This window comes from Letharia lupina (assembly GCF_014066315.1).
Source record: "Letharia lupina isolate WasteWater1 chromosome Unknown contig_6, whole genome shotgun sequence".
Lineage (NCBI taxonomy): Eukaryota > Fungi > Ascomycota > Lecanoromycetes > Lecanorales > Parmeliaceae > Letharia > Letharia lupina.
In genome coordinates this window covers 726,280-739,883 of record NW_023502975.1, presented here as the reverse complement: position 1 = coordinate 739,883, position 13,604 = coordinate 726,280, and the positions used below count along the sequence as shown (strand labels likewise).

The 13,604-nt window shown below is 50.4% G+C and overlaps 7 protein-coding genes across 7 annotated transcripts; 2 read left to right on the top strand and 5 right to left on the bottom strand.

Moving 5' to 3' along the window:
- Positions 1–1,066: 1,066 nt before the first annotated feature.
- On the bottom strand, positions 1,067–1,907 carry HO133_009116 (uncharacterized protein; the record flags this gene model as incomplete). Its single annotated transcript, XM_037299977.1, has 4 exons — positions 1,067–1,417; positions 1,496–1,537; positions 1,669–1,736; positions 1,757–1,907. The coding sequence occupies 4 exons, from the start codon at positions 1,905–1,907 to the stop codon at positions 1,067–1,069; spliced, it is 612 nt and encodes a 203-aa protein (XP_037154803.1).
- A 638-nt stretch (positions 1,908–2,545) lies between these two features.
- HO133_009115 (uncharacterized protein) lies at positions 2,546–4,195 on the bottom strand (the record flags this gene model as incomplete). The annotated part of the gene is made up of 3 exons (XM_037299976.1): positions 2,546–2,623; positions 2,676–3,416; positions 3,470–4,195. The coding sequence occupies 3 exons, from the start codon at positions 4,193–4,195 to the stop codon at positions 2,546–2,548; spliced, it is 1,545 nt and encodes a 514-aa protein (XP_037154802.1).
- A 484-nt stretch (positions 4,196–4,679) lies between these two features.
- On the bottom strand, positions 4,680–5,615 carry HO133_009114 (uncharacterized protein; the record flags this gene model as incomplete). The annotated part of the gene is made up of 3 exons (XM_037299975.1): positions 4,680–5,045; positions 5,098–5,294; positions 5,354–5,615. The coding sequence occupies 3 exons, from the start codon at positions 5,613–5,615 to the stop codon at positions 4,680–4,682; spliced, it is 825 nt and encodes a 274-aa protein (XP_037154801.1).
- A 2,796-nt stretch (positions 5,616–8,411) lies between these two features.
- On the top strand, positions 8,412–9,989 carry HO133_009113 (uncharacterized protein; the record flags this gene model as incomplete). The annotated part of the gene is made up of 4 exons (XM_037299974.1): positions 8,412–8,534; positions 8,600–8,713; positions 8,771–8,949; positions 8,996–9,989. The coding sequence occupies 4 exons, from the start codon at positions 8,412–8,414 to the stop codon at positions 9,987–9,989; spliced, it is 1,410 nt and encodes a 469-aa protein (XP_037154800.1).
- A 523-nt stretch (positions 9,990–10,512) lies between these two features.
- On the bottom strand, positions 10,513–11,117 carry HO133_009112 (uncharacterized protein; the record flags this gene model as incomplete). The annotated part of the gene is made up of 3 exons (XM_037299973.1): positions 10,513–10,595; positions 10,693–10,940; positions 11,035–11,117. The coding sequence occupies 3 exons, from the start codon at positions 11,115–11,117 to the stop codon at positions 10,513–10,515; spliced, it is 414 nt and encodes a 137-aa protein (XP_037154799.1).
- A 292-nt stretch (positions 11,118–11,409) lies between these two features.
- On the top strand, positions 11,410–12,761 carry HO133_009111 (uncharacterized protein; the record flags this gene model as incomplete). Its single annotated transcript, XM_037299972.1, has 4 exons — positions 11,410–11,649; positions 11,819–12,289; positions 12,422–12,557; positions 12,616–12,761. The coding sequence occupies 4 exons, from the start codon at positions 11,410–11,412 to the stop codon at positions 12,759–12,761; spliced, it is 993 nt and encodes a 330-aa protein (XP_037154798.1).
- Positions 12,762–13,081: 320 nt separating this feature from the next.
- HO133_009110 (uncharacterized protein) lies at positions 13,082–13,509 on the bottom strand (the record flags this gene model as incomplete). The annotated part of the gene is made up of 2 exons (XM_037299971.1): positions 13,082–13,122; positions 13,176–13,509. 2 exons carry the CDS (start codon positions 13,507–13,509, stop codon positions 13,082–13,084), a joined length of 375 nt encoding a protein of 124 aa, XP_037154797.1.
- Between the last annotated feature and the right edge of the window lie 95 nt (positions 13,510–13,604).

Sequence of the window (13,604 nt, the reverse complement as noted above, 5' to 3'; positions counted from 1 at the left end):
AGTCATTTGAAGGCGTAAGCTTGCTCAAACCTCATCGTCGAAATCATCTCCAGCCGTTGAGGCAGTCATCGCAAGGTATAGCTGTAGGAGTTTCTATCTCGAGCCCGCAGGTAGACTCGTCTGGCGGTGCAGTTGGAAAAATGGATGGAATAGCATAGATTTGGTCGAGGAAAAAGTTGGAGGTGATGTGAGATATCGAGCTGTGGAGACACAGCTTTGAGTCTTGGCAAGCTGTCCACTTTCAAGGACGAGATTTCTGTCTCAAAGCCGCCAAGTCAAAGCATTTCTTTGCTATTGCAGACCGAAAGGAATGCACCACTGTTTTCAAGGAGAGAAGCTGCAGTTTGTCAATGGAACGAAAAATTGTGCCTAACCAATGTTGACTCTTGAGGTCTCGTTCTGGGATCTAAAATCATGGTAGAGCCAAGCACTGACTCAATTGAACAAGGTCCTCCATCATCATCATCGAAGATCCTCCATCCTAGCCTTGATTCTTTATCCTGGCCGCGCTCGTCCATGCGCTTACCATCCGTCTTCCTTCGCTCCTCCAGGTCCATCCATCTCTTCTCCTACGCGACGCACCAGCAGAAGCAAGATGTTTAGAATACATGGATGACGCCGTTCGTCACGTCTTTGGATATGGCAGGATGCGGAACACCATTGAATGGAATATCGCTTTTGGGGGGTTCGTCAACATTAGGTGCTAGTATTGGCAAAGGAGATTGTATGCAAAGCATTTGTGAACAAGCGTATGGTCATAGTACAGAAAGGAGATTCGATCGTTGGCCGTTCAATTTGTGACGTTAGGCGACGACGGTGGTAGGCGCTGGCTGCACTTGATCCACTGCGCCATCAATGGGGATCTGACCATTCGTTTCGGCCGCTGTGCAATCCCGAGATATATGCCCTGCTTGACCGCACTTGTAGCAGACCTTGCCTGCAGAATTAAGGGGGCCGCCATTGGGAGCTGTGCAGTCGCGAGAAATATGGCCCTGCATGGGTTAGACTTGAAACTCACAAATTATTTTCCGAAGTCGACTCACCAGCTTGCCGCATGCATAGCATTTCATAGCTTGCGCCTGACAGTCACGAGCGTAGTGGTTTGGTCCACCACACTTGTAGCATGTTGCAGGACGTGGACCACCAGCACCTCCCGCAAAGCCTCCGCGAAAACCGCCGGCGAATCCGCCACGGGGAGGAACAGCTCCCCGACCTGCACCGAATGCAGGTCCGGGTTGAAAGCCTGCATTTGGGCAAGATCGCTGTCGATCACCGTCAGCGAGAACGACCGAATACGAGATGCAGGAGTACGTACCGCTAGATGACCCGGTTGGCCACAAGAATAGCAGCGTCCACCTCCCGTGCCGGCGCCACTGATACGCAGAGTCGGACAGTCTGCCTGGACGTGCCCAAGACCCTGGCAATGATAGCATTGCTTGGCTTCGCAAGAGTCAGCGTGACCATCCTAGAGATCTCTGTGTGGGTATTGACTTACTGTCGGTGGTGCGAGGATGCGGGCATCCATTGGATTCATGTCCTATAATGGGAATTAGATGCGCTCGGATTATCTTAAGGTTACATCGAGGAGTGATAGATGCACACCAGGCTGTTTGCCTGTCTTTGAGTCAGCGCATGAAGAGGAAGCATCAAGGAAGCGAAGAAGCTTACAGTTGTAACATAGGCGTTCTGATGACGAGCATACTTCTGCACGATATCAGCTTGCATGCCTTCTCCAACTGGGAGCCATGTTACTGACCAGCGTAATGCCCAACGTTCCCGCATTTGTAGCAAGCCCGGCGCGATAAAGAAGACATATCCAATGCCGATTTTTGCAGCCCTGCGACACCTGTATCAGAAAGCTTGATGCTGTATTGACGATTGCCATATTGCCATGGTCCTGGGTCCATGATGAAGGAATGTTGGGGTGGTGATTTGGATGGGTGGGGTCATGAAGTTGTTTGCGAACGGGTGATTGTGTGGATGGCAACAGTGAATTTCGCTCTGTGAAAAAGTTCGGTACCTTGTAGTCCAACCTGAGAATATGATTCCTATAAGACAGCGCAACATGTCAGCATCTCGGTCTCTGAGTTCTTGCTCTCTGCTACTTCTTCTGGTGGCTCTGGTATTGCGAAGCATACCTTGTAACCTAAAATCTCCTTCCCTCAACCGCACAGCGCTTCCTTCCTCCCAAAGCACAGCTCGCTATGTACCTTCAGCCCTCCGATGCAACTGTACGACCTGACAATGCCAATTTTGGGAGAAGAAACGTCGACAAAATTCTACAGATGCCAACCGCTCTCGGGTAAATTCGAATTTACGCTTACTACATGCGGGATCGTGGAACGGCGGAATTGTGGGGGTGGAATGTTGGAGATGACGAGCGGAGCATTAGTCAAGTCCCTTCAGCGCACTGGCCTGGCAGGACTGTCATCTCGTTTGCTCCACAGAGGAACCTCTTCGGTTCTTCTAGTGTACACCTTCAACATATAACCATGCATACTCTCTCCGATCCTGTAGAGGCAGAGCTGTTGTGATCACCTTTCCATCACTCCGAAGGCTCCTTCTCGATGACGGCAGGAGCTTTGATTGTCCTATCTTTGAGAAAGTGAAGACCCTCACCGCCCTATTGGGACTGTCAACTACTGTAGGATCAAGAGACGGGGGCATTGACATACATAGCTGATCAGAGGCGAGACTTCAACCGCAGTTTCATCAGCTCCACTGTCGCTCACCACAGTCCCTCCGACTGCCTCGATCCACCTCTTGCCTTGTTCTAGTATATCCTTCTTACTCGTATCTGGGTCATCCTCCCCTGTTCCTTTGGCGTTTTTCAGGGGCGAGAACTCGTCCTCTCGCTTGACCTCCATTGATGCAAACTTCTTAAGATCGAGCATTGGAAAAACGTCGAAGACAAACTGTTCTAATTTGATACCATTTGGCTTTTCTGGCTTGATTGTCTCCCCCTTGTCTGTGTCAACGTACGGTATCTTCTTTCTAGCTACATGATGGGGGAGCTCGTGCACCCATTCTTCGATGGTCTCCAGAAAGCGGAATGAGTAGTAATGGTTAACGATATTTGCTGCCCGGAACTTGAGAATTTCTGGTTGCTTCGGATCCTTGGCCTCCGCAGTAGCTGTGTCGATCTCCGAGTACTCTACGACATCTGGTTTCCCATTCTTGAGTAAGATCAGGCCGACTGGTTCTTTCGCACTTCGCTTTCGAACCACTTTGGTGGCAATATCCACGTCCTTGGATGCAGAGAAGCCCAGGAACACCGGGTCAGCCACTTTCACCAGGCAATTATCCACACAGTAGGCGTGGATGTGTTGGATTCCTCGTTTCCGCATATCGGTTCGAACATTGGAGGTCAAGAGTGCCTGGTAGATGCCACCATTCCCATCTGGAGCGACTGCTACCTGTAAATCGACGTTAATATCGGGCCTTGGGTCCCATCATATATGGCTTATACCTTTGACTTGCTTTCCAATAGTATCTTCCCTTCGTTGGAGATGCAGGGAAGAACGCCTTGCTCGAAGATGACCACATCGTCCTTTCCCAAGCCGAAATAATTATGTTCCTCGAAGAAATTTTCTGTTGGCCCTCGTGTAGGTCCACTAGTCATCACGTACCAAGGTATGACGATGTCCTTCTTCCCGCTCTTCTTTTCTGCCAGCTGCTGGACCTTCCATATCCTCTCCGCCTGTATCTGGAACAGTGACTTTCCGCTGAGTAGACCAATGTTGAAACATCCTTTGGGAGCAGAGCTACCCAGCCGTGTGCCTTGCCCACCAGCCATCAACACCACAGCAACCTGCCCTTCAGCTACTAGATCCAAGCCGGAGTTGTACCATGACTCGATGTCCTCTGACTTTGAATCAAATATCGAGGCGGTTGCTTCTTCTGGCAGGGGTTCCAGCTTGGTCTGCCCTTCTTTTCCGGAGTCCTGAGGCTTTAGTGCTTTCCGAGTGATCTCATTAATGTAATTGGGATCGATAGAAGAGAGACGCTCGAAAAGGCCCGCTTTTTCGGCGGTGTCAAGCTTATCGTAGAATGTTAGAACTTGCTCTTGACCTGCTTTTTCATAAAGTTCCCGTAGTTCACCGAATTCTTTTTCTGTCGGCTCTTTTGCCGGGACTCCTTCTTCTTTGGAGGAGAGATTTAGCTTTTCGAGGATCTTGTTCATTGTGGAGGTCATCTTGGATGAAACGGGGAATGGTAGTTGTAGCTGATACTTGTTAGCTCGATCATGAAATGTGGTTGTTTGCCTAGCTGAATGAAAGTATGGGCGTTTGTGTACCAGGGCCGAAGTGGAACAAAAGAAAATGGCGAAGTGGCGGGGGTTGTTTACCGCATGCCAAGATCTTGAGCCCTACCCTTTAACCAAATGCAGTCAGCAAGAATAATCGAGCTGTGTGCGTCCTGGTAAGTAGTGTTGGAAGCACTTTGTCTGCAAAGCTCAGGCTACGTGGTGTAATAGTAGTGCTGTAAAGAAACTACGGATAGTCCTACAAGGTCGAACAACAGGCATGCCATGTAGACATTTCTTCCAGTATCTATACAAAGTTCCCTCTCCCCAATGGTTCAAAATGTAGGCATCAACGCCAGTAATGCACGCGCTCCATGGCACCATGATTCGTATATGTCCTGTGTTTTCTCCGAGCCTTCACCATTCTTTATTACTACCGCCTCCTGCTGCGGTCCTCATAGTCATCTCGTTGATAGTCTCTGCTTCTGTCCCTTCTTCGCCGAACATCTCCTGAAGGTACACGTTCTCGGTATCGATCGTGATTCCTAGGACTCCGACTTCGTGAGTGTTTGCGCGGCCGGTCTCGTCGATCGGGTTCCTTGTCTCGTTCATGGCGTATTGCATTTTTGTCAATGACCATTCCATATCCATTAGAGCGTTTGCGGTCCTCGTCACTTTTCGGATCTATAGCCCTGAATTGTCGCTTCTTCTCGAGACCAGCGATACCACCAAAGCCCCCTCCGTGTTGCGCTCGTTTGGAGTTTGTGGCAGTTCTCCATTTGTCTGAAAGCCGTGATACCTATAGATTTGGTCAGTAAAGAGGCATGTGGGGAGGCTTGGAAAATGCATACACTCTGTGAGAAGTCGACATGGATGCGGTGATCATCAATCAACACTCCTTGCATCTTGAAATATGCCTGCTCGCAGTCCTTCTGGTTCTCGAATTCGATAAATGCATATTGCAGGCTGTCTTTTGTGCGCTTGTCTCGAATGACTTCGCAGGATACGATTGGACCGAAGCGGCTGAAGATCGTATCTAGATCCTCATCTGTTGAGCAGAGCTTGTCAGCGGTACGTGCGTAGAGGCCGCAGGATCGATGGTCTGACCTTCTGTGACAGGATTGAGCTTGCATACAAAGAGAACATTCTCTGGGGGCTTGACCTCAGCATAAGGTAAATCGCCCACAATTTCCAAGGTCAGAGCTTGCGCTCTAGCTTCCCTCTCGCGGCGTAGTTTCTCTCGCGCTTCCTCCTCTGCCTCTTCATCGACTTCCCCGAAGATCTCGGTTTCCTCTATTTTCTCATCATTCTTGACGTCATGTCCACTTCCAGTCTCCTGGACCTGCAGCTTTTCATCGAATTCGGACATGATGGCGAGCTTTCAAGGCGGTGCTGGGCTACTGAAAGAATGAGGTGTTGTCCGATTTATTACTGTCGTCTGTGATAATGGACGATCGCCGCCAAGGATTGGGTATGGCGCCTCGCGGGCGACAAAATAGAGTACTTGAAAACTAGCAACCCCTGTAAAATCCCTCGAAGTGCTAAGCTTTCTATTGCTGCGTAACAGAAACTTTGTTACGAAACATTTCAATTCCAAGATTGTAGATAATTACAATCTGAACGCTTTATGAAGCAGAAGTTCTTGCGTCAGAGTCGTTGTTAGTAGGAAATTTACGAGTGGCCAGTCGTTCTGTATCACGCGAGGGTTCTAGCGTTGCGTCTAAATGAGGAGAGGCTAGACCTATGGGCTAACCTCAGGCTTTTCACTGAAGCTGCCTCTACGATATCGTTCGATGGTGTTTTCAGAGTTCTCCAGGCTCTGGTGGTGAGGCAGAATTTCGTCAACGGGCTTTCGAGTGCTTGGCGTTTGTTTGTACGTTCAGGGACTCAAAGATGAGCCTTTGAAAGATAAAGACTGGGCAGATGTGTTCTGAAGCACCGAGGGGTTTTAGCAATCCGTACCCTGGAACGACGCGTATATCAATCAAAGCCTGCATCTCTCACCGCATCACCAGACGTACTTCAACCGAACGCTATCTTGGAATTCTATCTTGGAGGACAAGGAAGCAAAAATCTGCTGACCGCATCCTCCGGCTTTGTCCATCTGCCCATCTGCCTTTCAGCACACCTGCACACCTGCTTCTTTGAATGCACGTCTACTACAGCACGTTATACGTGCCTGAAACGGCACTCAGCGCCCGGGGGGGGGTAGCGTCTTTTCTCTGCAGCTATCCGTGCGGTGTATCAAAGATTCGTTGGATCCCGTCACGTCCTCATCATTGTGGAACCAACTACAAATCTCCTAGCCCAGTGCCTGCTGGTCAGATATCAGCGGCTGCCAATCAAATCAAATCACATGTCTACATCGCAAAATAGGTCCCCACAGCCTTCAGGGAAGACTTAGCGGTTTTTGGCCATAGTTGACGACGCCTCCCGCCATGCTGTTGTTGCGGCTGTTTCAACGTCTACCTCGTATACAATCATTTTTGATAGTTGTGCCGTTTTACTAAATTCGGACAGTGTGCTTAGCAAAACCCAGACAGCGGAGCTTTCAAAACCTATGCCTTGTAGTAAGGCTGCATACGAGCCGTGTCAGTAGGTCCGAGTCGAAAAGCGGTGCAGGAGGTTTTTCCTGAATGCGGGCGACCTCCGCTGGCTCGAATTCCCTTTTCGTCATGCTACATATACGCAATACGAAGCCGCGAGGCTATCGCTGTGTCCGCCTGTTCAGCGAATGGATCAGCTTTGATCCTACCTTGGCACACTAGTCTCAGCGACACCCATTGCTTCCAGTCCGAGAATTCCTGCTCCACTCTGTGGACATGCTTACAGCGGCTTTGAGCCGACATGAGTCTGTATGGACAAGGTAGTGTGCAAGATCACGAGGCGTGGAAGATAAATTTTCTAAATCTGGTACAGTAGACGGACCCGAAACACATGGAGCTGCAAGCAAGCTTGTTTTCGGTTTGCTGCCCGAGACAGAGCCTGGTTCTGACACGGGAAATCGATGGCCGGCATCCTCTTCTCACACACTGTGAGACTCGCTTACATTAGAGTAGAACATTGCAGTGCTCAATTAATTTTGGGTGGTTGCTTGGCATGATCTGTGAAGGACAGGGTGGGGACTGGCAAATCGGATTAAAACAGTTTGCCTGAAAGCCCTACCACCACCATCAAACAATGATTTCCCTTAGGCAATCAGACAACGCACACTGTCACAGCAGACATGGCCTTCCTCCCAAATTATGGCCGACCTATCACAAAACAAATAGAGCTACTGCTGTGAGCAATCAAATGCTTATTGTAAGAGAAGGAGATCCTACCGACTTCTTCAGCAGCCATCTATGGATAGTTTCACTCTGCCTTACTCGTGCCGATCCACAATAATGTTTTCGGGAGTAAGGATCAAGATCGTCCAAGCAATGGCTGTTCTTATTCTCTGGCGCGCTGTGGTCTGAGCTCCTCTGGCGTCAACCGAGGTTAGATTCCTCCGAGCAGAGTGGTATCAAGAATATTCGAACTTCATCACTTTTTTGCGGCCGAAGCGTCTACCGGAACCTTAAGATCCGATTGAATCTTGCAGATAATCGACGCTTGATCCCGTTTCCTGTATGTACCTTACTGACATTATGTCACTGGCTGCAAGCGCCCACTAAAGTTGGACCCACCCCGGATGAATTGCGTGTAAGGCGATGAGCTGAAGTCGCTATTTTTTTAATCTGTAGACACCTCAATCCTACCTGAGAAGGAGCAGTCGATAGGTCTTTTCACTTGTGCGTTGATCTGGAAACGAATTGGTCCTCGTGCAGCAGAGTGATTGTAGCAGTTTTTGTCTCTGCAATTTAGATCTCCATCAGTCTACTTATATTGAGACATCGTTCCCAATTTCTATCCCCCTATCGTTTAACATTGATCTAACACTTCACCGCCTCCTACTAGACACTCCGTTTTCGCAGTGGGGAGAACGCGGCTAGGAGGGTGTCCGTCTCAGAGGCATTGTTCTTGGCTGGGAGCCTCTCACTTTGGAGTCCACGTCAATACAAAAGCTTGACACCACCGCCCGCTCAGTCCAATTCGAGCCCAGTGTTGAGTGCACAAGGTAATGACCCGTGCTTATCACGGACTTGCCCGAGGACTCAGCACCCACCGCCACCCAAACGAGGTTATGGCTCAGCCAAGGTCGCTTACCTATCGTGGTAATATAAGAGCTTACCCTGATGGCAATGAGAGTGATGAATCTAGGTCTCCACGAGGGGACAAGAAGCCGAGGAAGCGAAATAGTGTAGCCGTACGTTGTTCAAGGCAACTCATACAGCCTGATCCGATGCAGACGAGGGCTGACATGTGATGCAGTGTGCACGTTGCCGCAAGAGGAAGATCAAATGTACCGGTGATCGCCTGGATGGCAACGGCTGCGAGGCCTGTCAGGCAGCCGGGGTGCCGCGAAGTTCCTGCCACTATCTGAGGGTAAGGATGACCAACGTCCACCACTCTGGTCCTTCTGTTGACGTATACATGAGTTAGGTGAACTCTCATCATATAGATGATGTCGCGTTGCAGGTCTCCAGTGACTCGGAATGGCCCCATTCAGCACCTGCCCCGGCCAACTATATGACCCGGATCACAACCGATCCAAGCCAGTACGCTCTTGCCAACGTTAGCCATGTCCCCCAGCACGTGCCCACTCCTTACACAGGCCCAGGGTGAGCCAATCTCTAGGGGACTCGAAGCGCTTGCTGACATCTCCAGCGCGCCATACTCGACTTCACAAGCGCGCCCTCCTTTCAATACCAATTACCCGACCAGCTACAATGGTCAGTATGACATGCAGAGGCCCCTTCAAGGACCGCCTCTTCAAATGTCACAAGCACCTACGCCAATTTATCCCACCCTCGATTACGCTCAGCAGTGGAATCCATTGCCTTCAAACGGCAGACCGACCTCTCACACTCTGCTCTACGATCAAGATCCTTTGAGATATGAGACTTCGACGGTCTCTTACATGACATCTACGGGTACTTCGGTCCCAAATGTGGCGGCAGAGGGATCGCCGATATTCCCTGGTTTGTCTCCGCTCGTCAACCATTTGCCAGCTTATGGTGGCAACAGGACGCTTCCCGATCCAATGAGTATTCATTCCTCATTCGACGCCAGCAATGGATCCATCCAGGGGAACGATGAAGATCCTACCTTGTACCAACAACACCTTGAGACAGGGACTAGCCAAGGGTCAGTCAGCTCGGCGTCCCAAGACGCTATCAACGCCACAGGTCAGGGCAGTAACACTTCATCTTCATGTCCTAGCGAGACCCAAGAAATGTCGACGCTCAGCTCTCTCAATATGACCCACACGTCGCCAAGTGCTTCTAGCGAAAATACCTCTGGCTTCCACTCCATAGACAACTCAACGACGAATAACGTCGGCAGCTACGCCGCCAGCCCAACGTTGGCGATGCAGTCCAATCAGCACTCCAACAGCCAGCTCCCGAGCCTGAATTCACCTTTTGACGGCAATGGTGGACACAGAGGCTCTCACGTGCCGGAGAGAACGCTCGACTCCGGCATGGCGATCAGAAACGGGAGTGTTTACGACCCACATGGCCGTCCTCGAATCCTGCAACCGCAGCCTCGACGTTCGCCTTCTTACGATCTGCTCAACGGTTCCTTCGAAGGGGGTGGGAAGCACCCGGCTAAGGTGCTCAAGTCGAACGGCCATGGTCGCAGGCCTGGTGGAAAGCAGTAAGACAGTTCCTCGGTTTGATGCTGCCATGGTTGCTGCGCCTCGGTTGCAGCTGACCTCCTAGAATTGTTGCTCGTGCATCTTGCTACTACATGGTCTGAATCAGCCTTGGATCCTCACCGAGCTTGCAGAGCTCGCAGCATTGGTCGATGCAAAGACTACGGGCTGATAGAATGGTCCCTCTCCGACTATGGCCTTCTTCCCTTGCTGGCAGAGCTTGCAGACCGGAATTCAGTCAGCCATATCATCCTCTCTTTGAACGAGAAGCTCTTTCTTCGGCGTTCTGGATTATCAGGCAAAAAAAAGGATTTGAGACGCTTGAGGGGCTTCGTCAGTGTTTTCGATAGATTTTTAATAGATTAATGGAGTCATTCGACCAATCTTGCAAGCAGAATCATTACTTCGAAGCTGGAAGATCTTGTATTCCCTATGCGCCACAGAATGCGACTATGATATGTAGGTACACACGAGCATGTTCCACCCTCGTCTTCTGACCAAGCACGAACCAGCACGCATCCAGCATCCTCTACTTCTTCTTGTCCTTCGACGCCGCCGCCTTCCCTTTGGCCGTCCCCCGTACAGTCTTGGCTCGGTTCTTGCGTTGCTTGCCTATCCATCCCCGCAAAGTCAGCACAAGATCCCCACCGCCATGCCCCGTGCCCAAACGTAGCCTCCCATCTCACCATGTAGGAAAAATAATACGTACGCTGTTGCCTACTAGCCTTCTCAATCTTCGAAGCCGCCCCGTACCTGACCAACCGATAATGCGGCTCGAACTTCTTCATCACCTCATGGCTGTCGTATATCAGAGCGAACCCGGTCGATTTCCCTCCACCGTACTGTGTGCGGAAACCGAAGCAGGACACTTGGTCCTTGTTGGCTTTGTAGAGCTCGGCGAGTTTCTGGCGGAGTTCGTCTTTGGAGACGTTGGCGCGGTTCGGGTGGAGGACGTCACTGTAGAAGGAAGAGATCAGAATTCCAGCCCATTGTAGATTTGAGGGAGGGATCAGAGGGAGCTAGGTTGCCGCTGCGAGGTAGGAGCACCCACACGACCATCTGCTTTCGACCGAGGAGGGCGTTGCGGATGAATTTGCGCGTGCGCAGCGTTACGGGCTGCTCTCGGTCTGCCATGTTTGCTAGCTGTATCATTTCATTAGCACCGACTCTGGGTATCGTAGATGTACATGTGGCAACTGACAGAGAGAGTGTGTTACTGGATCCTCGATGGTCGAGCAAAATCGAGCAGATCCATCTGGGAGTTGCGTGTGTGCACGATAAGGTGTCGCTTAGCTGGAAGCTAGCCTCTTTGGTACTAACGCAACATATCTTGGCATTATTGTATGCTCAGCATGATCTTTTATGTTGGACCTGAAAGTGACCTGGAAATGATAATCTCTGAATAGCGTAGGCCGGACACCTGAGAATGGACGACATTGCACCCGTGGAGCTCCTCAAGAGGCAGTATCTGCAGCTTATTGACCCGGAAGAACTTACGCTTCCTCTCAGAGAATTTCTCATATTGCCAGAGACTCAGTCCCAGATTTACAATGGTCTGTTCGATGAGTCCAGAATCACCTATGCACCGCCTGAGCGTTACAGATTTCGTGTCCTCAAAAGAGTTGTGAAAGCCCTAGAAGACGCAGTCGAGGATCCGGAGGAAGATGTAGGCTTTCTCCTTCTCCTCATTTGAACTCATTCTTTGCTCAGCATTGTCCTCGTTCCTTCTCCTTTTTGAAGACTCTCTAATCGCTTGTGACTAAATCTTTCTACCTTGTCGCGAGCAGGAGATCTCAGATGATATATCGGGATGTCTAGCTCGGTACATGGGCCAGCCTTTGCCATCCGCAAGCGCAGCAGCACAGCAGAAGAGCTACGTGACTTATACAATGCCCATTCGTGGCCTAAATGCTGCTCAAGTCACCCTGCTGGAAGCTCCATCGTTACTGGCTTCTTCTGGAACGACCGGCTTCCGTACCTGGGAAGCAGCACTTTTTCTAGCAGCCTATCTGTCTTCTTCAGAAGGAAACCATCTTGTCACCGGCAAAGATGTTCTTGAGCTTGGTTCTGGTACAGGCTTCCTGTCTATTCTCTGCGCGAAACATCTTGGCGCTCAGCGTGTACTGGCTACGGATGGTAGTCAAGAGGTCATTAGCGATCTCAAGTCGAACATACACTTGAATGAATTAGAAGGTAAAGAATTAATCCAGACAGCTATCCTGCAATGGGGTCACGCTCTCATCGGTGGAGTTGCAGATTGTCGCGAGGAGAAACGCTCCTACGATCTGGTCCTCGGAGCTGATGTGGTGAGTAATCTCACTTCCGGGTCATCAGGCCCTTTGCCCGCGTCTTGACTCTATATTATAACACTCCTAGCTTGCCGTCGGCAATGGATGCCTATCCCCTCAATGAACACGGAAGGCTGACTTAGCGTCTAGACATATGACCTCAAGTCCATTCCTTCATTGATCGCGACTATGAGAGACATCTTCGAACTATACTCCAACATCAGGACTTTGATCTCCGCCACAGTTCGAAATGAGCAAACCTTTGACGCGTTCACCACAGCGTGTGGTGAGTAGAGGGAACTTGATGCCTCCGTCCTGATCTCAAAGCTCTGACCAGGCAACAGACAAGAATGGCTTCACGCTTGAGCAACTCAGTGTACCTATGCCCGAGAAAGAAAATCAGATGGGGTTCTTTGTTCCTACAACCACCGCCATCAAGATATTGTTGGTTACGAAAGAAGGGCCAACAAAGGACCCTTTTGCGCTGTAATCCACAGTCCTATGCTTTCAGTCCGACTATCCAGGCCATCGATCCTCACTCCAGGTCATTGGGCGCGAACTCAGCATTCTCTCGTGAAGCAAGGTGACTGGTTGATGCCAGAACGCTACACACTTACGCGGTGCCATAACAGTGACACTATTTCTCAATTGAATGAAGTCTGCTGGGAAGATACTCGGAGGCCTTTGTAACTTAAGGTATGTTTCATTGCTCGCTTTCTACGGGCACTGCTGATGGCCACATTGGTGGATACAGTCGCAATAAAAATCGCTTTCCTTCGCCCTAGGCCAATGGTTGCCCCTTCCCAGGCTTCACTGAAACAAGCCTCCTCCGCCACCGCCTCCCTCTCTGCCTGCTATCCTCAGCAAATTTCCTGTTCGCCAGTAGAAACTTCAGGACCCTCACCTGAACTGTCATAGATCGCCCGAACGTTGCACTCGATGCACGTCCTCTCCTCGCGGTGTTGGCAACCTCGAACGCACACATGACGCTGATACTCATTGAACTTGTGCCCGGGGCGAAGACGTCTGCACCCGTGGCACGGGACCACATCGTGGAATAGAGCGTAGTCGCTTTTCTCTACGGCCAGCATCTCTTGATAATTGAGTGGTTTGAGGAGATTGTAGAAGTGGGTGTTGGCGAGGCGAAGGGTCATGCTGGAGGGAAAGAAGTCGAGTTGATCGATGATGGAGAGGTGCAGCTCCCTTGGAAGGGTCATGAGAGGTGATGGAGAAGGCATTGTGGAATTCTGTGGGGGCGTTGTTCACGTGGATATTGGAATGGATGTTCTTGAAGGTGGGGATGAGTCGCATGCTTTGTTGACCCTTAACACGT